Source organism: Grus americana, chromosome 20 (genome assembly GCF_028858705.1).
Source record: "Grus americana isolate bGruAme1 chromosome 20, bGruAme1.mat, whole genome shotgun sequence".
In the NCBI taxonomy this organism is placed as follows: domain Eukaryota; kingdom Metazoa; phylum Chordata; class Aves; order Gruiformes; family Gruidae; genus Grus; species Grus americana.
In genome coordinates, this window is record NC_072871.1 from 1746944 (window position 1) to 1769663 (window position 22720).

A 22720-nucleotide genomic window follows, 5' to 3' on the forward strand; every position below is an offset into this window, starting at 1 on the left:
CCGATTTTTCACGTTTCGTAGCCACTGACAGCCTGGTACCTCTGATTCATCCAGCCCACATTTAAATCCATTTGTGATTTGACCTCTTCAGCATGTGGTAGCAGTGGTTTCCCCAATTTGTGCTTTACATACACGTGTCTGTGCATAAATTCTTTCCTTTACATTAAACTTTCTGCATGGTGATATCATTGGCTGGCCCTGCATGTCTCCCGTCAGTCACGATCTTCCCCAGTCGGAGATTTGAGGCTAGTTTCTTCTCATGTGAAGTCCTTTCATATTCTGGTCATCATCTGTGTTTCTCTCTGTCATTTTCTAGTTCTGCTTTTTTTTTTTTTTTTTTTTTTTTTTAGTGAGAAGTCTGAGCTTGCTTGCAGTTTTCAAAATGCTGGTGCATCCTGGATGTATGTTCTCATGTTTTCTGGTTTATTCTGGTTTCTGTGATTTGCCTTTTGAATTTGCACTGAACACTAGGTTAATATTTTTCAGGGAACATCCGCAGTGGTTCCAAAAGAGCTCATTGCTGGAGGGACATTGCTACGTCTGTTTTTCTCTTGTCCCATCAGCACTGAGGTTCATCTGTTGTTGTTGATCACTCGACTCCATCAATGCTCTGAGGTCCTTCTGCACTTCTTGAAATCAGGGAAGATTGTAGATTTACTATCCTGAAGGAATCCTCAAACACTGCCTCTTCATCTGCCCCTTTCCTGGGTCTGTCTGCTGAACAAAACTCCTGCCTTCTCATCACTGTTTGTTTCTTCTTGCTCTTTGTTTTCCATCTTTCAAATTCATTATTAATCCATGCGGTGCCCCATCCCGTCATCCCAGGCTGGCTGAGTTTCTTTGAAGAATCACTGGAAAAGACTCTTGTGGAAAGGTCTCCAAAATTCAGCCATTCTTGGCTGCTTTGGAAGAACCCTAGTAGAGTTTTTGATGCATTGCTCCCTAAAAGCCACGCTGAATTTTCCCTCGCGTATCCGCTGCCTGCATTCTTGGCTGCTGTTTTCGTATCGCTGCCTTTCATACTGAAGTCCGGCTGGGTGGTCTGTACTTCCGAGCGGCCGAGGGGAGTCTGTTTGAACGTTTCTGCAGTCATCGCATCTTCTTCTGGCACCGAGGCTTGTTTCGCAAGAGACTGGCAGTTCAGCTCGTGCACCATCGAGCTCCCTTAGAAGGTGGCGTTTGTGTTTCTGTGCTCTTTCGATCGCTGTTTGTTGGATAATGTCTTTTTCTTTTCTTTTCTTGACACAGGGGATGCTCCCAAGTGGGAGTTATCAGAGCGCTGATTGAAGCTGGCATCCCCGTAGATATGATCGGAGGAACATCTATCGGTGCTTTTATGAGTGCCTTGTACGCCGAAGAACGCAGCTACAATCAGATGAGGATCAAAGCTAGGCAGTGGGCCATGGTAAGCATTGGGAACGTCGCTCTTCTCTCCTCAGACGGAGGGAAGAGCTTAACCGCCAGCCTTAGCAGGCAGCAACGCGCGAGCAGCCGCCCGAGGAAAGCGCAGCCATCTGCGCTTCGGTGCCTGTGCGACAAAAAGGGCCCCTGCCTCGCACCGAGGGAGCGACTTGGGAAAGCTGCTCGCTGTCCTGCTGGCAGGCGACGCGAGCGCCCGAGGAGGCAGGAGTCAAACGCTCTGCACAAACTCTACTCGTGCTATAAACGTAGAGTGATGTTGTTGAAGTGTGTTAGCCTGTGTTTATCTTTGTTTTATCTTCTCTTTTTATGTGCTGGAATCTGTTTCCTTTCCAACTCTCAACAAATGTGTTTCTCTTTTGTATAATTTTCTCTCTTTCGTTCTCACATGCTGTCATTTTTCAGTGGAACTGATTGACAGAGGTAATCCTTCTCTAAACTAAATACAAAATGTGTAATTCACGGTGTACCCTGAGAACTCCAGAGTGGCGGTACTCTGGTTCAGGAGAAATTTTTAACTTTAAATATTTAATACAAACATATTTTCATAGTTAAACCAAGGTTTGGGAAGGTTGTTTTAAATAGTGACTTCTGTGGGTGAATTTATTTATTGATAAGACATTGGAGAAAAATTGTACTGGCACCAGATTAGACTAGATCAAAATGACTAAAGGTGAAGACTTGTGTATTTCTGAAGTTTGCTAGTTACAACTTTGTATTGTTCGTATGAAAACCAGATTTTCATGTTGGTTTTCTTATTGAAAGGGAAGCAACACGGGGAATTTCCTAAATTAGATTAAGCTCTGTGTCTGCTTAGATCTTGAGTTTTAGGGGAAAATAGGAGCCTGTAGTCGATAGGTGTATATTGCTTACCTTTCCCAAGTGCCTTCTAACCTGCCATGGCTTTAAGACAAAATCTCCTGTATTTTGGTAAGATACCACTTATTTTGCAAGCTAGATAGTCTGGGGCATTAAAATGCGTATTGAGCCCCCCGTGTTTGTGCTGTCCTGGTGGGCAGAGCCCATGGGACTCTGTTTCACCTCCCTGGCACTGTTTGCTAGAAGAACGTGGATTTTGTGCTTTTTATAGAAGAACCGCCTGTGCCTGGCTGGGTTGGGAGGCACCCGAAACACAAACTGGTTATGATACAGAGCGGTTCGCTGCAATCGCAAAAATGGAGGAGGCTTGAGGTGAAGGACATAAAACCAAATGTACTGAATCGTATCAGACATGCATTTAACCTTGCCCTCCTTGTTTCCCACGTTGGTCACTACCAAACGCTCACAGGACAGCATCTGGCGGTACCTCCCTGCGATGTTTTCCTAGCCTCCAGCAATCTGTGGCTCACCGCCCTCTCTCCGTTGCTCTTGGTTAGGCTAGAGCGATGGGATTTTCCTCTGTGCATTTGTCCAGAGGATTATCTCCTCTCGTTTGTTAACTTGTCCGATCTCTCCTGCGCAGGGGGTGATGCAGAGCTGGAAATGCTGTTTTCTGGGCTTCTCAGGGCTGTGCTCCCATCAAAGCTGGCTTCATTTCCAGCATTGCAACTCTTGAGCTCGCCAGCCTAATCTGGAATCACACTCGCTTTTACCAGAAATAGTTAAAGATGAAAAGAGGAAATTTAGTCTATTGATTAACTTTTGAACACAAATTGCAAAAGAGAATGTGTCACAAAGGAAAAGGCAGGTTTTGGCCCAGCCTCGGGCTCTTTCAGGTATTGGTACCTTGAAATCTCTAAATAAGTAGCTGGAGGAGAGGTGGATGACCTCTGTTAGAGCAAACATTTCATCTTATTAATGAGATGAAGAATGGATTTACTTGAGGTTTTTCATGAGTGTTCTGACAAGCTTGCCAGGTCCACATCCAAACCAGAGATTGTTCAAGGGTTTGAGAAGGGAAAAAGAAAAGACCGCTCTGTTTGAAGCCCTTTTCACTGTTAACAGCACAGTCCAGCAAAATGGTTGCATTGTAAATTGAAGAAAGCCATGAAAACCCTCTCTCCAAGTTCAGATCACAGCTAATGTACAAAGTAGCCTGAGGGATTATAAATCTTTTTAACAGTGGCTGTTCTGAGTTATTTTCTCTTGTGTTGCGGCAACTGTAGACTGAGCAAGGAGAGTGGCTTCTTCCGGTGAGCACCCGCTCTGCGTGCAGTCGCGGGGAGGTTTGTGGGGATTCATGGACGATCCACCCAAAGGGACCAAGCGAGGGGACAAATCCCTCAGATAAGCCCCAAATTCCCAGTGTCCAAAAGTTGCAGGACTGTTCCCGCTGTCCTCCAGAGCAGCGTCGCTGCCGGCGAGGACCGCTGCAGGAGGCTGCTGCTGTGCAAGAGATGCTCTGGGGAGCGTCCGTCGTTAAGCCAGCGTTATGCAAAAAGCCTTGAGCGCTCTTCGCGACAGAAGCTGCTGATTCTGCTCCTCTAAAGCCTGTGAGCTTTTGCTGCTGAAGGTTATTGCTGAGTGGTCTTTGTGCAAAACCTTGCAGCCTGGCATTTTAGCCTGTGGGAGTTTTTGAAATGTCTTTGCTGTGATGGATTAGATAACTCTGATTTTTGTTTTTTTTATATATATATATATTTTTTAATCCATAAAAATAAATGCTGGTTTTGTCCTGCAGTTATTTCTCTTTTTGGCATTTTTAGAAATTGGCATATCTCTAGTTGTACACTTGGGGCTGGGAGAAGGGATGTTTTTAATGGGATGTGTTTTCTGGACCTAATGAAGCAGCAAAGAAATAAATTACTTTTTTTGTCAAAATACAGAGGGGCATAAAAATTACCAGTCAGATTAGTTAGCCTGTATTTTCTTCTCTGTGTCTTCTGTCTTTAAGCAGTAAAACAAACAGAATCTTTCCTGTTTCCAGATTGTTGGGCTTTCTTGGTTTGTTAATTGGAGAATTAATATTTCAAAGTATAAATATTTCCCAAAGAATGGAATATTTTGCCGTTGAAGGGAATATGGTTATAGGAATGTGTGGCTAAACAGCTTCCCACAACGAGAATTAAGAAGTGCTGGGTAGGACGCTGCAGTCATTTGCTGTCTGTGATTGCGTGACAGCTAAAATAAACGGGGGGGGAAGACGGGGGGGTCTGAGGTCGCAGTCATGAGGTTCTGCCTCTCCCTCACGCTGCTCTAGCATTTGCGCCGTGGGAGATATTGTGGTTTAAATGAGCTGATCTGGCCAAAAATTCATCACACTGGTTTTTTTTTGGTTTCCCTGTCATGCTTGTTCCCAGCCAGCTCAGCTCCTGGAGCTGCCTGCTACAAAGGGGAGGGGGGAGGCAGAACCACCGGCCCCTGTCAGACCGCATCCCGATACTCTTCTCGATCCATTACATCTCTTTGTTTTGAGGAAAAAAAAAAAAAAGCTGTTCTCTGCCATCGCGGGGTGATGCCTGTACCCACAGCCCGTGCGGGACCGGGTGCAGGTTAAGGATGGGCTGGGGACGCGGAGGAGGAGCGGGGGGACTGTGTGGCTCAGCAGAAGGGTCGGTGGGGAAGGGTGCGATGCCCACGCGATGGGGACCAGCAACGGTCCTTTCCTGCGGAAGTCAGAGGGAGAGTGTCGTTAGTAGGTGCGCTGTGTTGTAAATCACTTTGCATCCTACTCTGTTTTGTTTGTACGCCAGAGCGTCCTGTCTAACAGCAGCTACAAGGACAGGTCCCTGCAAATAAACACAAAATCTGAACTGAGTAGGGAAACGTTGCCAAAAGAGACTGGCGTGAAGAGCGGGCAGGATATTATGGGAAAGACACCTCCCGACCAGAGAAGATGAGCGAAATAAACTGGTCCCAGTCCCCCAGGCGAAGGGAGTCTTGCTCGCTGTGACTTAGCACTGGTTCCGGCACAGCGAAAGGTCACAGGAGCTAAAGCAGCTTTAAAGCGCGCAGCGAATCCTAAATAAATAAGAGGTTCGTTACAGAGTGTACGTAAATGAGCGTGCGCATATTGTCTCTTAAATTGGGTTGATGAGCCGCAGCAGAGAACCTGCTTTGGGCGTCCTCCAGCCTGCTGGTGCTCGAGGACAGTGTCGGCCTGCCAAGGCGCACTCTGCGGCGGCTCGGTGCTTTTTAATTGCATCTTTAAAACTTTATCAACTGGTTTTGAGGGTTTTATTCACTTGGTTTCTCTGCTTGCAAGAATTAAAGCAGGACAGATTGCTTCTCCCTTGTAGGCCAGCTGAAGTGTTCCCTCTGGTCGCCTTTCAGATGGAATTCTGTATCTGAGGTTATTAACAACAGAAGACGAAAGTACCGGGTGTGGGTTTTTTAGATCTTAAAAATTAGTTAGAGGAAAAAAATCTCTTTTCATGTGACGATAAGGCCTGATGGTTGATATTTACCATTTCAATCGTATTACTTGGGGTGTTGAAATTAACCCTAAATCAGGCATTAGAATTTGGGAAATTCAGATAAAAGGTTGCACGCAAAAACCCAAACACACCTCTTGCTTTGAACTGCCCAGGTACGGCACCAAACCGTCCTACTTCTGCCCTTTAGCAGCTACGTCAAGTAATGATCATGTAGATGGCGTGTTAATGTTACAGGGTCAGGACATCCGAATCTGATTTTTAAATGTGCATTTACTTACCTTGTCTCTCTCCTTCTCCTGACTCCGAGATGGCTGCAGTTTCTTATATGGATTAGTTTTAATTTTCTTCAACTCTTAGATTTCTTTATAGTTTACCTTTGAATGTGAACTTCCATTATCTGTAATTCCTACCTTTGGATAAATGTCTCCCTGTAGTGCTATTTCTCAGAAACTGTTGGCCTGAGTTATGTTTTTATTTTAACATCTTTTTCTTTGTGAATTCCTTTGCTTGTTTCATTGAAATCTCTAGTGGTTTAAAAAAAGACGTAATCAGTTCTGCTGTTTTAAATTTTTGTTCTCGCAACAAGTTTTCCCATACCCTTGCTTTTTTTTTCTATTTTTTTTATATATATATATGTACACACACACACACTCAGGAACACTGAAAAATCTTGGGAGTGTCCTGGGTTTTGACACCAGTTTACAACCATTCTGCAGCAAAGAACAAAATAGCCAGAAATGAGTTCAGGTTTCTTTTTGCCCATCATCATGTGCGTTTGCTCTTGTTCAGAGGAACCTTGTCTTTTCCTTGTATGAAGTTGCTTTATAGCACGGAGTAGCTTTGAAAATAATTTTGGGATTGAAGGTCGGTCTTAGTAAAAAGCTCATCTTGCAGCAGAGCTGTAGAAAGGAAAGTTCATGGGAAGTTCATGAAGAATTGCAAAATACCTGCTCTCCCCTAAGGGAATCGTAGAGATGCCTTAAGGCTGCGCCTCCCATCGCTGTGCCGTGGGGAACTGAAGCTGCATCCGTCCTGGGGGCGCCGGCGTTGGTTAGTCGAGGGGTAGGGAGCAGAGCAGATGTCAGAGGGCTCTGGCTGCCTCCCCAAAGGGTGATCTTGAACTTGACCTTATCTCGAGAATGGTAGGTGGTAGCAGCTATTCTTGGGAGGGTGTTGGCCATCAGCGTCAGCTAAAAGGGCATCTTCCAGTTATGAGAAAGGAGACTATTAAGAAATAACTATTAATTAGAAGTATTTTGTTCATGTATGAGATTACTGTGAGCATTAATTGCAGGGAAAATGTAGAGCCTCAGCATTATAAAGCTCACTTGCAACAAGGATGGCCCGAGGTTTGGTGCTGAGTTGGAGAGATTTTCCTTCAGGATCTAATAAAGGACTTTTTGTAAGTGCCTCTTTCCCCAATTTAATCATTCTAAGTAATGTCAGAGACCAAATCCCTATTTGAAGTACAAAACTAATTCCATTTAACGCTGAAGCTGTGGGTAGCATGACTCTCGTTAGGTTGGCACACCGTCCTCACCCCATCAGGACCCGAAATGAAGATGTGAATGAAGGTGGCAGGTTCCCAGTTGGTTTCTGCTAAGGCTTTTACATTCTCCCACATTTCTCGCTTAAATACTTGTTTTTAAGGATCTTTTTTTTCTTTTTTTTTTTTTTTTCATACTTGGACATGTATTCTCTGGGCAGGTACCTAATATATATTTAAAAGCAGCTGGACATGACAATGCAGGCTAATCCTGCTCGGCTTTAAATCATTGCTAGAGTAAAGCAAAGGCCAGCTGTTGATCCCCGATCCTTTACCAGACGGCAGATTGGGAGTCTGTGGCACGCCGTAGGTCTCTGCCACACCGTTTGTTAAGCGAGAGAGAAGATGGAGAGAGGGAGGAGATACGTCGTCTCCTAGAAATATTTCATCCAGTGAAACCCTATTTAATTGCGAATGAGTTAATTGGGTTTTTTGGTCTTCTGTTGCATTTTACCTGAGTATGATGTAATATATCAGGCATTGAATTTTGTTAGGATTTATTAGGATTTGAGACGAATACAATGACCATAACACCGTATAGTTTAGGTATTTTCATCGTTTTAGCTTGTAGGTTACTGGACAGATGTAATGCACTTGAAATGGGGAAATGAAAGAATCCGTGAAAGCTTAATTCCAGTATACGTGTGTTTACAGGAGACGCATTTGACAGTGCCTGCCGCTGTTACGTGATAGAGTAGGTGTCTGTATTGCTTTAGGAAGCCAAATCACGTGAGGTTTGTCTAGCTTATGTAGAGTCCCTGTAGCAGTATCTACGTGCTGGCTACCAAGCAGCAGGTGAAGAGCACAAGAACTCACTCTGGGAATGAAAAATAATGGACGCTGATAGACAGAAAGTGTGTGTAAAGCTCTTCAACCTGTGACTGACTTCACCTTGTTGCAGTCCCAGAGAATCGCTTACACAATTTTGCTTACACTGGTGCAGATAAAGGATTTAAGACCGGAAGAAAAATTAGTTGTGATCCGCAAATGAGAAGAGATGCCCGAAGACAGAGATTCCTATACGAGAGACCTATCATTTCCTTTCCGCGCCAGTAAACTGCACGTACGCTATGGATAGGATGATGAAGAGGGAGATAACTAATAATATCTTTTTGTTATTTAAAAAAAATCAAGAATTAAACCGTACTGTTCATGTGCGTTTAAGGCAGAAACGTGTGCCAGTGCACACGGCTTCAGGGGGACGTTTTGATTTATGGGTAGAAGGGAAGCAAGGCAAATGCCTGTTCCTCCACAGTTATTGCAGACTGCCTACAGAGTTGGCTGCTTTTTGGTTTAAATTTATTGCACCGTGCAAGGAGTTACTGGTTGTAGTTTTTGTGGTCGTACTTCTGTCCCCTTGACAACTTTTGTATTCAAAATAGCAATGCTGCCAACATGGTGGCTGTAGAATCTGGAATATGATGTCTCTCGAATTGCGTACGTTAATGCATACATTAATATGGATTCTTGCATATATTTACCTGTGAAATGTTTTCTTTTTTTTTTTTCTTTTCTTTTTAGGTTATGAACTCAGTGTTTAAGACTATTCTAGACTTGACATATCCAATAACCTCTATGTTTTCTGGAGCGGCTTTTAACAACAGCATCAACCACATCTTCAAAGATAAGCAGATAGAGGTGGGTTGTTTATTCACTTTATGCACAGTAGATGATGGCGCTGTGTTCTGCTGCAGCAGAAATAACTTTCTTCTGTGCTAATATGAGGTATGGGGCTGTGGGATGACTGAAAACATGTTCAAACTGTGAATGTGATGTTACATGAACATAGGAAGGGACCCATTTTTTCATTTTGGTGGATTTAGAAAACACAAGGAGCAGATTATTTGTAGCTACTTCTGTTCCGTTTGACAAAGGGATTCCATTGTCTGAGAGCAGAAATTAAAATTGTGTCACTGAAGTAGAATTGCTGAGACTGTTTCATCACTTTTTCTGCAAATGAGGTCTGAGAGATCCTGAGGGCACACCAGAAGAAGGTCTTAAAGAGAGTAACAATGGGGTTGGGGTTTTTGTTTTATTTTTGAAGCTAGAGTGAGTTTTTATGGACAGCCTATTGAAAACTGCCATAAGGTCAAAATGTATTGTTTTCTGGTTTGCATACGGTGACCTTTTGTAATTGTGAGGTGTGGTGTATCCACCTGAGCAGATAGCTCCATGCAGAATCTCACCTGTCCTCCAATTTATAAAAAGCACGTTAGCAGTGGTTGTCTTCCTAGATCACCACGCTTAGGGAGTCATGGGGTAGTCTTGCAATCTTACCTCATTTGCAGTTTTAACCAAATTATTCCCGTGTTTGGAATCCTTGTGAGCAAAGATTATGTAGCAAATTAACACTATAAATACTTAAAATATATTTATTAAAAATAATCTAAACCATTCCCTACTTAAATGCAAGTAGGAAAGTAAGTAATTAATCATCACGTGGCTTAAAATAGGATTTTGCTGTGCAGAGTGGATGGTGCTGGGAACAAACAGGTTTTGGAGTGATAAGTCCTTCTGAGACTGGAATGACTTTCGTTATTCGGGTAGCGCCAGCCATGCTCTCAGTTCTCTAATCGTGCGTGTCCCTTCAGCGGCACTCCAGCTCCTATCTTTGGTTCCAGCAGTGCCTGATAGGGAAACGTGTGATTGTCCGAGGACTAAACCGGCTCCTCTCGACTTGCTTTGACGTAGCCGAGGAGCTGCCTTCTGCAAAGCACCTCTCACTGCTTTGGATTTCAGCAGTCAATTTATTGTACTTGCCTTTAAGATCCAGTAGATTCCTTCCTTATGATTTTTAACAGCTGTAATTGTACGATCGTTCTAACCTTGCAGTCACAGGAAGGTTTTGTCAGAGCGAAATCCAGTTCTGAAGCATGCAGCGTGCAACAGCAGCATCTTTGTGGGCACGTGCTGAGGGTCACAGGCTACGCCCTTCCTCAGGTTGGAAGGCTTCCATCAGATAAATAAGGAGAAATGTTGTGTAGCTCTGCAAGGAAAGAGGCGGCTCCCCCTTCGCTGCAATTCCTGTTATCAGCGCGGGTTAACCAGTCATTTCACTAGACAGACAGAAATTGGAAGCTGCCTAAGTGCAAACGATAACTTATAAAGTAACAGAAGCTGAACTAAGAAGCATTACGCCTTGAACAAATGTTTTCTTAAAGCATTATTTCAAAGCGTCCAAACTGCAAACGTCTGTCTTTTCTCAGTAGTTGGGGTGGGTTTGGGGGGGGGGGGCGGTACTGTCCTTGTGTCTCTCTAAAAGCTTAGAGTTAGGAAGCACTGGGCCAGCTCCTCCGTTTTACCCCCCATGGCTGCGAGGTGGCACTCCTGCACTTCTCGCGCGTGCCCTCGTCCCTCTTCTGCTTCACAGCCGGGGAGCGGAAGCACTTACGTTGAACTGTTATTTCTGACATTGAAAGGGAGGTTTCCATTTTCTCTTAAATTTGCTCTCTGACAACCCTTGTAACGTAGGTGTCTCCTGATTCCCAGCAGTGCTGCTCGGGGGGTAGCCCTGGTTACCAGCAGCCCCCGTGATTCCTGTTACAGATGCCAGCCAAAGGCGGTCCGGGAGGAGAGATCAGCCTGTGCGGGTTCTTCCGGGAAAGCGCACAGAAATCCAGGGCAGGGCGCTTGAAAGATATTTCTCAAGAAATACAGTTATGACTCCTCTGAAATGACCCATCCTTCCAGGAGAGCACCAGGCTCTGGAATTTTTATCGCCCGTGCCAGAAGCACAAAATGCTCTTGCAAGTCATCTTGGCTGAAGGTTCAGGTGTGAGGAATCAGAGAAGAGTCTTACCAGGTCCTGTTTCAGACTCGAATAATGCTCTGTCTCCAAAATAAATGAAACGATATCTGAGAAATGCAGTCTTAATTACTGCGTCGTAGGTCTTGGTTTAGTTTCCTCTGTGCGTGCGTTTGCATGAAAATGAAAGGAAGTGTCAGATAGACTTCTTTTCCCATTCCCCTATTTTTGCTTCAAATGTGGCTGATGCACCGAGATCTGCAATCAGAATATCTTTAGCAGGGAGAGGCACCCCTAATACTCTCGTAGTCACACTTTATTCATCCGCCCTCCTGTGGCATTTATACCAGATGGGTTGTGATACTTGTGCAGCATCTGTTAGTCCTCCCCAATTCCACCATCTTTGCAGAGCTGCTTAAGAGATTAAACTCGCTCGAAAAAACCCTCCTTCCTGGCGGTTCAGAATGTCGTACTGAGCAGCACAGACGCTCGTACCAGAAATACAGACTGACCAGCGAGGGAGTGCTGCTCAGCTCATACGGATAGCTGGAGTCCGAGCCCTTGTTTGGTTTGAGTTGAAGGCACATCAAAGCTGTGCTGGAGCAGGCCCAGACACCTCGTCCCAGGAACAAAGTGCCTGGCTGGGTGGGAAAGGAGGTTTACTTCTTCGGTCTGGGTTCAGCTTTGTGTCACTGACAGAACTATCAGCTGGTGTTCTCTGGGCATAAGCTGAATTCAAACAAGTCCTCCCTCTTCCCAGGCAACCCTTTCATTAGACTCCACGGAGACTTTGCAAAACTATCCTCTCTCCAACAAACTCCAGCGCCTTTGGAAGGCCACCTTCCTCTGCAGTTTTTCCAGCTAGTGGGATGTGAGTACAGACATGGCTGCAACAGAAATGAGAACTTCCCCTCCCAGGAGCAGGGCTTGCTGGTTTGGTTTAGCCCCCGTGGAATAAACTTGTAAAGGACTGATACAAAAAGAATCGCCTTGCTATCACCCTCCTTCTTAGGTAGGTTACGTACCACACTCCTCACTGCTAGTTTACTCTGTAGTACCTCAAGCAGCCTCTGGTGTCTTCTTGAAGATCTACCTTGCAGGATCCTTTGTTCCTGTAGGTAATGCTGCACAGTTTTGTGTTCTCTTTGACTCCAGGCAGCTTTGCTCTCCATAGCATTGCACTCCATCTCCTGTGCAATCACTACCTTAACCACAAGGTACAAATTGAAGGTCATTTAGTCAAGAGGCCATGACCCATGTTCTTTCCCTCTCTTCGTCTTGGACTCTGGTGTCTCAGGAACTGAGGGAAGGAAGATGCTGCCTGCTACGGTCTTAGGTTGGGTTCATGGGGAACCGAGTAGTTGCATGTTCATCCATGGTGAATATGATTATGGAAGGCTTGCTCTGTGTAGTAGATGAACACCACCTTGAGTGGAAACAGTTGGGTGAAAAGCAGGAATGACCATACTGGGTGAGATCAAAGGTCTCTTAGCTTAGTGCCATGTCTCCAGGGGAGGCTAAAAGCTGCGGGTATTTAGTGAACTGGGTAAAAGCCAAATACGTAACAGCTGAGCCTGCTTTTCACGCTGTCCTCCAGCAGTAGACAGCCCAGGGACCTCTTTAACTGAGAGTTATCATCAGACCCCCACACTTCATCTGAAAGCACAACAGATATCAGAAAGAAGGTGATCTCCTGGTTTGAGTGATGAGGTTTCTGTGCTGCTCTGTATGCTGGACAGTCTTCTGGAACAAGTATTTCTTGCTATTAAAAAAAGGAAAGACGGATTTTTGTCTGCCTTGGTTCTGCATGAAATGCTTGCATATGAAACAAATTTATGAACTTGAACACAGGGCTGATGGGTTTTTCTCCACCCACGCAGGCGTTTGTGTCTACAGCTCCATCTACGGAGGTTGTTGCTTTGGTTTGCGTTAGGCATGGGGTTTAGTTTAAGTGCAAGGTTACAGACTTAGTAAAATTGGGACCTCCTCTGTTGCAGGATCTGTGGATTCCTTACTTCACGATCACAACTGACATCACTGCCTCAGCAATGAGGGTCCACACGGATGGTGAGTGTGTAGGCAGCCTTTCCGGCGGCAGGTTGTAAATAATGATGTGAGACTCCGTGTCACCCCTTGTTCCTGGAATTTTCCTCACCTTTAAATTTGTCTTTCCTTTTGTTTCTCCCTTCTCTGTTATTTGCTGAGCACCAAACTGTGGTGGTACACAGATAACAAGGAACAGAGCTGTTGGGAAGAAATTAAATGAGATGCCACACTCACTGTTTAGAGAGAAAATGGGTCCATTGACACCATTCTGTTTCCTTAAAACATCCCGTGAAGTGCAGGTGTTTTAGCCATAAATCAGGACTAATGCAACCAAAACATTTTAAGATTCAAATTCCCCGTAAATGAAGCTGTTTCCCCAATAAAGAGACTCCTGTGCCTGAAGCAGAGGCTGGGTTAGGTTCCCCTTTGTGTCCAGTCCTCTGTATTTCTCTGGTGGAAAACTGGAATGTACTTTACTGACTGAACAGAGGAGAAAGATATGAGCTGTCTTCTCCGCTGTCAGGACGTGTGGCAGCCCTGTGGGACACTTGCTTTAGCTTTTGTCTGTTTGGGGTAACGGTGCAATGACTCGGGCTCCAGTGGAGAAAGCAGAAGCCTACTGGGTGCCCCAGATATTTCCTCGAGGAGCTGAAGCCTTTGCTGCCACGTCTCTGATGTTTTGTCTTTTGAGCTGGCGCAGGTAAAGATTCCCATTCCTGCCGCGAAGGCGTGGGGTACAGAACCGCTAAATTACCCTGACACCGGGGCTTTGTTGACCGAGGACAACCAGGGGAGCTAAAACAAGCAAAGGATTAACCTTTCGTAGAGGTTTTGTATTCCCATTCTGCAGCAGGTTAAGCCAGCTTAGGTCAGGAAACTCACTCCATCCAGCTACTTGTCCCTGTGGAAGTTTAATGTAAGGATAGAAATCAGCTGGAGCATGGTTATGGTCATCTCCAGAGTTCAGTGAAAGGAGAGGAAGGACGTTCCTCTTCCATCTTGGTTTCATCAGTGGCGTGTAACGCAAGTCGTCAGCTTTTTTCTTGTGTGGAAGTTCCAACTCAACTGAAACTATTATTAATAAAACCTAAATCTGCCAGTATTGACCTGTGCTAAACAGTAGGAGTGCTTCGGTTATAATTAGAAACAGAACTGTTATATATTTTAAAAAGAAGAGAAAAAATCAATTCCCAGTTTGCTGGAAAGAGTTGCTGTTTGAAGGACCAAGTAGTTAATTATTGAGAAGTGAGCTAATGCTGCAAGTCTTATTTATTTTTGATATTTCAAAGATTCGCATCTCAGACAAGACTCTTGGCCTCTTTGGAAACACAGCGTGTTCCCAGTTCAACTGATGCAAATGTTAAGAGAGACAAATCAGTAAATAAGAGCCTTAAAGCAGAATGTGTTACAGGAAACAGATCTAATCAATTTCTACTTGATTAAACCTTCTGTTTCCAACAGCTTAAAAGATTATAACTTTCTTCCTTACAGCACTATTAACAGAAATGTCCTAAGAAGAGATAAGATCTCCACCACGTACTCACACTGGTTTTACAAGTGAAAATCTTTGCTCATCACAGAGCGGGGAAAACAGAATTGTTGGGCTTCCGCAGCATGTATTTTTCATGTTCAGCTCCTGCAAAAAGTCTGGGGTTTGTGGATCTCTGTAGAACATAATGGCTTTAGCTGCACTTCAATCTGCTTGTTCTTTCTGTCTCTTTGTCCCCAGGAGAAGCCTTTTCCTTTCCTTATCAGCGTAAGCCCAACAAAGCACTGAAGATGATCCCCGCAGTCAGGCATATGCTGAAATCTCCTTGAAGGCAATAAATATGAGGCGTGGGCTTAAAACTGTGGTTTCTAAGGCCTTTGCCTGGTTGTATGTCTGAATAGCTTTTTTTTTTTTACTTTTTCTAGCCAGGATTATGGTAAAGAAAATAATAAACTTCTTTAATAACTTCCCAATGGTATTCTCAGGACAGCCTCTATCTCCCAATTATTTTAACGAGTGCAAAAGCCTACCCCACCTCTGTGGCAGTAATTAATACTGTTGCCATTCCCTCCCTCTCATTGCTGCAGGCTCTCTGTGGAGGTACGTCCGTGCCAGCATGTCCCTCTCTGGGTACATGCCCCCTCTGTGTGACCCGAAGGATGGGCATCTCCTGATGGACGGAGGTTACATCAATAATCTTCCAGGTAGGTGCCTGGAGCAGTTTGGAAGAAGTTACCGAGAACGCAGCCCGTCAAACAGCCTGCAAAACTTTGTCCTCTTTTTTTTATTTTTCCCAAAAAAGGAAACAAGGAGATAGACACCTTTAATCTCATGATGGTTACCAGGAGTCATTGTTCCCAGTTTCCTAGGTGTTTGCTTTATCATGGCTTTATTAAGGCTTTTTTGTTACAAAGTATTTCCTAATAGACATATTCTGAACATCTAATTCCAAGCTAATTTTGAATTTATTTTAGTGCTCCCTGAAAGGAGAGAGCAGAAATTAAGCTGCAAACATATAGTCTATCTTTGAGTTTCTTTTCAAAAAGTATCCGCTGAATAAGAAATAATTCTGAGAAAGCAAGAGCATTAACTCTTCGTTGTTCAGCCTGGTGTCACCCAGAGCCTGAAGGGTTCAGCTGACAGACATCGGGGCTCGGTCAGCAGCCGGCACGTGGCAGAGGTGGAATCACGTGGCGATCAAAAGCGCGATGCGGAGTTTGGGGTGTTCTGAGGACTGAACCCAAAAGGGTCCAAGGCGTGTGAATTCACTTGTGCGTGTTTGGGATGTGGTTGATGTCAGGGTGTCATCGTAGTCGGAAAGCATCGGTCGCCAAGACAGAAGAGAGACACGTGGTGTCATTGCAGTTTGTGACTATAATTGTGTACAAACAAAGAGGAAGGAATCTTAAGCTAGGGACTCCGCATCTGGGCAACCTGAATCATTTACACGTTCAAGACAAACCCAGACTATATTTTTCCATCAGGGCTGTATTTGCCTAAAAACCAGAAATGGAAGTTACACCAAATAGACCCCCAAAATCTGCATCTGACACTCTGTTTCTGTCTGTAAGCACGAGTATGAATTGCAAACCAGGGCACCTTTCCCCCTGCACGTATGGGAGAGAGCAAAGAGCACACGCGCAGGTGACACTGGGTGGAAAAGACACAATAGACTGAACGAGCCCAGGAATATAAAGCCAAGTTACAGAACAGATCTGATTTAAATAAGTGTCAAATTAAGCATCTAAATTGGTTCTTCAGAGCTGTGGTTTTCCTACGCATAACTATTTTGGAAACTGCAACTATCTTGGACTCTGGGGGTGTGGAAGAAATATAAATTCATTCTGTGAGGTAGGTGTCCTCTTCCCTCCCTTGGCACTTCCCTAAATCCTCGCCCGAATCTCAGGGCTGCAGCTCGTCCTTTAGCTGACTGTAGGAAGTGTTGCCTCGTTTCTCTGCCACTTCCAAATATGAATCTTTCTCTTGGATCCCAAAGCTTTTCTCCCAGCCTCCCCTTGCAGGCTGGTTCCCGCACTGCTCCGCTCCTTTGTTGCCTTCCATCCGCAGGGATGACCCCTGCGCTCCCGCCTCTCCTCTTTAAGGCCACTGCCACTTGTGCTCTCTACACGTCCCCCAGATCTTTCGTTCTCATGAGAGCTGCTGCACGAGGTAGAATTAACGTGGGTTTAATGTGCTCTTTCCCATTATACCTGCTCTGGTGTAACTGTGGGCCCGAGCTGTGTGTGTCCCACCTTCTCTTCCCCACGTTAGTTCTGGTGGCAGCGTGGCCGATCCGGGGTAGCGCTTACCCCGTAAATGACGTTCACCGGCAGTTCAGCAGCGGGAACTCACCCTGAGGTTACGCAGGGGGCTCGGTTGGTGCGGAGCGGGCAGTGCACTGGGATCTCTCCAGGCAAAGGCTGTCTCGGCAGAATTCCTGCAAATGTTTATATCTGAGCTGCTCAGAGACGCTCGGGGTAGGTACGACGTCAGGGTATATACTCCGTAGCGATACGTACGTAAGCTTTGGCTGAGCAGCACCGGCGTGGGCAGCACTGGTACTGAGACGACCTTCTTTCCCGCCAGCTGATGTTGCGAGGTCCATGGGCGCAAAGGTGGTGATCGCGATCGATGTGGGGAGCCGGGATGAGACAGACCTCACCAACTATGGCGACTGCTTGTCTGGCTGGTGGCTGCTCTGGAAGAGGTGGAACCCACTGGCCGAGAAAGTCAAGGTATTGTAGACTGTATTTAAATGGCAGCTGGTTTTATTTAACGAGCAGGAAGCTTCCCCATGTTCATTCAGGGAGCAAGCCCGGTGACAGACCATCATCTTGCTTGGGTTCGAGCTCTTACTCGTGGATGAAGACAGCTGGGCAGTGTCCTGCCACCAAAGAAAAGGCAGTGACGTGGGAGAGGGCAGAGCCCCAGTCTGGGAAGGGGGTGGTAGAGTTGTTAGAGGAAAGAAACATTTTCTTAGAGGTGCGTTAAGTTTTGATAAAGTCAGAATTTACAAATTTTACCAAGAAAAGTAGCAACTTTGTCCAATTCAGTCTTTATATCCTGTATGTGTCTGAACTGTTGATTTAGGGAGACTTTAGCACTAGGCGGTAATTAACATTACTACTACCAATAAATGCAGGGCTGCAGAGCATGGTTACTTTTTTCTCTTGTTGCATGTACTCAGGCCAACGCTGTTACTTACTCTTCTGCATTTCCTAAATTATCTGGCTCTGCAGGTGTCCCCCAGGTGAATGCTTCCCTCCCAACTACAATTAACACCTTCTCCTGTTGGAATTGGAAGTAAAATACTTGTTCGTGCTTCCCAAAGTTGGGGAAAATACTACAAACTGTGGGTAATGGGCTCTAATCTAAAGTTGGTTTTTTTCTCTGTAATAACTCATCTGCCTGGGAAGCAGCCATCTGGAGTTGGTGCAGCTGTGCCCAGCTGTGCCTTGGGTTGACTCTGCTGCTCCCAGCGTTTGGTGGGGGGAAATGGAAGACCCTCACTCTTCTCAGTAGTGCCCAGTGAGATATTACAACTGCCCAAATGACAGGAGGCACACATGAAAACACGGGATTCCTTCTGAACACCAGAAAATGCTTTTTTTACCGGGGTGGTGAAACACAGGCCAACCAGAGAGACTGTAGAGTCTCCATCTGTGGAGATAGTCAGAACTCAGCTGGACGTGGTCTTGGACAACCCATCCCAGCTGACTCTGCTTGGGCTGGGAGGGTTGGACTAGACGGTCTGGAGGGGTCCCTGTCAACCTCAACCATTCTGTGAAATCTCTGCCCTGGTACCACAGAGATCATCACTGATTCCGTGAAGGATCACTGTGCCCCTCTCAGCGCAGATCTCTTTCTTAAGGTACCACTATATCCTGGAATTAAAGACTCAGTTCAACCTTGAACTGCAGAAATGTGTTTGAGGGCAATTCCCTTTCTGCTCTTGATTATGGAGACTCATCGGCTAGCTGTCCACACTGCCTGGGAAACAGATGGAGGTGCTGATGTGTGAAGGCTTCAGCAGGCTTTGGTGGAAAAAAAAAAATTGATAATAACTTGCTTTTTCTCCACTGTGAACACAGAACATACTCTGAAATTAAATTTCCGAATTAATCATGATTGTGGTGTCTGGCCTGGTTGGCAGGTGCTGAATATGGCAGAGATCCAGACGCGGCTTGCGTACGTGTGCTGTGTGCGGCAGCTGGAGATGGTGAAGAACAGCGATTACTGCGAGTATATCCGGCCGCCCATTGACCGATACGGTACCCTGGACTTTGGGAAATTCGATGAAATCTGTGTAAGTGCATCCTGGGGCAGGCAGTTCCCCCATATTGCCGTTCCACAGAAATCTGCTGGTTTGTGTTGCTAATTAGTGCCTAAGCTACGAGAGCAAGAGAAGTCGGTTGGCACAGAGTGAATAACTGACGCTAAATAACGCTGTGGAATGATATCATAGCTGTGAGATTGGATTAACAGCAGAAATCGAGTTAGTAACCTTGATTATATAATGACCTGTGAAGGGATCAGTTGCCTCGCTCTGTTTCATGACAATTCTTGCTCAGCTGCTTGGTAAAAACTCTTGGGTGACTGAGCTGCTTCGGGCAGTTGGGGTTTGTCAAATGGTGTCATTTCTCTCCCTTCATTATGTAGCTTGTTGTTGCATGAAAGATTTGAAGAAGTCTGTAGGGGAGGCCGTGAATCACTGAAATGGAGGGCAACATGCTAAAATATCTGGCTCGGTTAGCGTTTCAACACTTCTATTAATAAAACATATCATCCACAATTCCTCTGCACCTGATAGAGTATCAGGAAAACAGCACCAATGTCAGTGGAAGGACGTTGTAAAAAGGGTAGTACCAGGTTACACGTCGCTGGGACTTAGTTTTGTTTGTTTATGTATCGGCAACCAGCATGGGTAGAACTGACTCCAGATGTGCAGTGGAATTGTCTTAGTGACGTAATTCAGCATTCAGAACAAACCGTCTCTGCCCAGGTTGAGGTAATGATACTTTTCTCAAAGAAGTTATTTCACTGTCTCTTTCCATTCTTTGCCTGCTTCAGCTGTGAAGCGTCTTCCATCTTCAGGTGCTTCTGCATAGCTTTGCTCTTCTAGGCTGGGGAAAAAAAAAAAACCACCCAACAATTTTTCTTTAACTTGATCTCCTTTTTATTTATAGTGAGAACCTACAACACCTATTAGGCTGCAGGTTGATTTCTCTAATACTGTCTTATAAATACTGACCAAAAGCCGTAATACTATTAAACCTTGCAGATTCGCGTTTGAGAGAGTCGTTAGGGCCAAAGAGCAGCTATTCCAAACCACCAGCTGATTTCCCCAATATAAATATTTTCTCAAGGATATGTGGTGTCTCATAGCTCCTGGGCAAACAGTCTGTCTGCCAACGGTGGATCTAAGACTTTGCTGATAAATAATATTCTTCGCTAGATGGAGTGCCCTGGCCATTTTGAAAACCTTGATGAACGGGTCCGGTAGTTCATCACAGTAACAGATAGTGAGCTGTCAAATCATTGTTCTGTCTCTGTCTAATTTGGTGTCGTTAAAGAGATTTAAAGACGCCAGGCAATTTTTTCTCAGTGGAATAAAACTTGAGAGAAGTGCGGTTTCTCCGAGATGTGACGTTCTGTGAGGCAGTTCTTGGCACGAGACCCTGCAGGTGCGGAGGGGCAGCACCCTCTTGGATTTTCATTCCCTGCAGTGTAGCGACATAACTTTTGTCCACAGGGAAGCTTTAAACTGTGCTGACCTTAAAGGAAAGGGCATCCTAGGCATTCCCTGACCGTTACAGGCTATGAAGTAGTGGGGGTTTTATTTCAGCTATGTACCTGGAGTTTACAGAAAATAGAGATGGGCACCGTATGTTCAAAAGAACAAAAATCCCCTCTTCTTGTCAAACCCCTCTTCTGTGTCAGCCCAGAGCAATGTCAGCTGCACGTCATTTCCCAAAGCTCGGGTTCTCGCAGTTACTTCGCATCGATCTGACCCAGCCAGTTGTAGATCTCTCAAATCCCTTTTCCTCCTGACTAATCACATCCACCCTGGGCTGAGGAGCTACAACAGATTACGAGAGGTGAATTCCAGCCAGCTGCCTCCCGTGCTTTGAACCCTGGTCCAAAAACCGGAGGAGAGAGAATACCAGCTCAGCCAGGGCAGCTTCCAGCGCTCGGAGTTGCCATGCAAGCCTGAGGTCCAGTGCGTGCTGCCAGCGGGAGAGCTGGAAATAGGATCCAGGACTCTTGACACCTGTTGCTCTGTCCTTTCAATTTGATTTTTCAACACCGTTTCTACTGTCTTCTTAGAAAAAGAGTACAACTTGGAGCAATCGATTTATTCTTTTCAGTTGTTTCCATGCCAATGACGCAGTGCCATGTTATTATTCCAAGTGCAAATTACTTTATACTTTTAAATTAGAGGAACGTGGAGGTTGTGGGTTTGGTGTTGTCCATGTGCTGTCGCTTCTGCTCCAGCAAACTGACGTTTGCATGTTCATTGCTGTCTGGCTTAACTCATTGCAAGAGATTTTGGAACCAGCTGCCCTACGGTAACTTCTCTTTGCTAAAAAAGTTTTTTTCTCTTGACTATTCTGGAGCCAAGAGGGGAGAAGACGCAAATTAATCTGTGGCGTTTCCGTCTTCCAAAGAGCGAGCCAGTACTGGAAGGGCGTATACGTATGTGTCCTAAGCTTCTCTTTATATGGCATTATTCTGTGAACAGCCTGCTTGAAGCCACTGCTGTAAAAATAGTTGTGTCAGGTGGCACTTTTCATTGCATACTGTGGGGTCAACGGTCATGTTAGCATTTGGACTTAAAATAGTACCTTGTTTGCTTAAGAGTTCCCCTAATCCTTTAGGCTGAACAGCTCATAAGCTGAGGCTGGAAGGTAGCAAAAGTACATCCTGGCTCTGGGGTAGACCTCTGATTTGCAGAAAATGTGACATAATGGGGTTTTAGCTATTAATTAGCTTTTTCTCCTGACTCTCTTTTTTCCAGGAAGTAGGATATCAGCATGGGAAAACAGTATTTAATGTCTGGTGCAGGAGTGGAGTCCTTGACAAGATGCTAAGAGACCGGCAAGAGACTTGCAAATCCAAAACTGATGTAAGTGTTCGTTTGAATGCACTATTCCGCAAGAGCTACTCGGTGCACGCCAGATTGCGTACTGCCCGGAAACTGGGCAGGGGTGTGAAGGACAATGATCGATTGCCTCGAGTCCTTATTGCGAGCACGCATGTATTCGTTAAAACTGTATTTTAGGCAAGAAAAAATATGATAAGCTTTTCAGAAACTTCTTTCCTAGACCCGTAGCCTGGACGAATGAGGTCCTGCACTTCTCTGATCACTGGGTACAAGTGTGGCCAGAGCCCAGGCTCCGATGTCTGCCCATCCGTCCCCCGTACCTGATGTGTGCCCGTGCAGTGATCCATCCGTATCCTCAGCAAGTGCAATGGGGCCTCTGAAACCCCAGGAAGCCACGTAGCACTCCACAGGGTGCCTCTCCTGTTGCTGTTTCATTCTAGCAGGTTATCGATACCGTGTTTGTGACCTGGAATCGCTCACAACACACATGTCCTTGAAGGAAGGCGGAATGCTCACCAGTAACCAGCATTTTTCCGAGAGGCGTAGCTAATGTTTACACACCCACCTTTCTCTTCTCCTTCCCTGAGTGAGTCAGCAGTCTGGAGGGCACTGAATGCTGCTGGCTGAGGTTCCTTCTGCACCGGGCGCTGGGGTGGGGGCTCCGACTGTGCCCCCACGGGTCCCGAGAGAGAGGATGGTCCATGGTTTCAGGCCATGGGCTGCTTTTGTACCCATTGCTTGTATGCACATGTGGGCTGCCTGCCTGAGTAACGCTGGGTAGGAACGAGGAACCTTCTAAGAATTTCTTTAGTTACTTCTCACTTATTCTTGTGCCACTGACTTCAGGTGGTGCCTGGATATTGTTCTTGCTACTAGAAACTGGTCTGCTGGGGCAGTGGCGTTCTCCCAGCAGCTGCCCAGTCCTTGTCACAGAGGACGTGAATCAGGATCGCTGGCATTGATCTCAGCCGTTGCTGGCTTTCAGGATGTGACTCAAGTCATTCAATGGAGTGACTCAAGTCACTCAATCATGACGGTTGGACTTGATGATCTT

The 22720-nt window shown here is 45.5% G+C and overlaps 1 protein-coding gene across 3 annotated transcripts in view; it reads left to right on the forward strand.

Annotated features, from left to right (window-relative positions):
- Nucleotides 1-22720, forward strand: part of PNPLA7 (patatin like phospholipase domain containing 7) — a 126493-nt gene that overhangs the window by 92927 nt on the left and 10846 nt on the right. For all 3 annotated transcript variants that reach the window (XM_054848335.1, XM_054848336.1, XM_054848334.1), the window contains 7 exons: nucleotides 1249-1405; nucleotides 8803-8919; nucleotides 13024-13093; nucleotides 15149-15265; nucleotides 17148-17296; nucleotides 18715-18867; nucleotides 21580-21687. In XM_054848335.1, the coding sequence (XP_054704310.1) occupies nucleotides 1249-1405; nucleotides 8803-8919; nucleotides 13024-13093; nucleotides 15149-15265; nucleotides 17148-17296; nucleotides 18715-18867; nucleotides 21580-21687 (871 nt within the window). The remainder of the gene's footprint in view (nucleotides 1-1248; nucleotides 1406-8802; nucleotides 8920-13023; nucleotides 13094-15148; nucleotides 15266-17147; nucleotides 17297-18714; nucleotides 18868-21579; nucleotides 21688-22720) is intronic.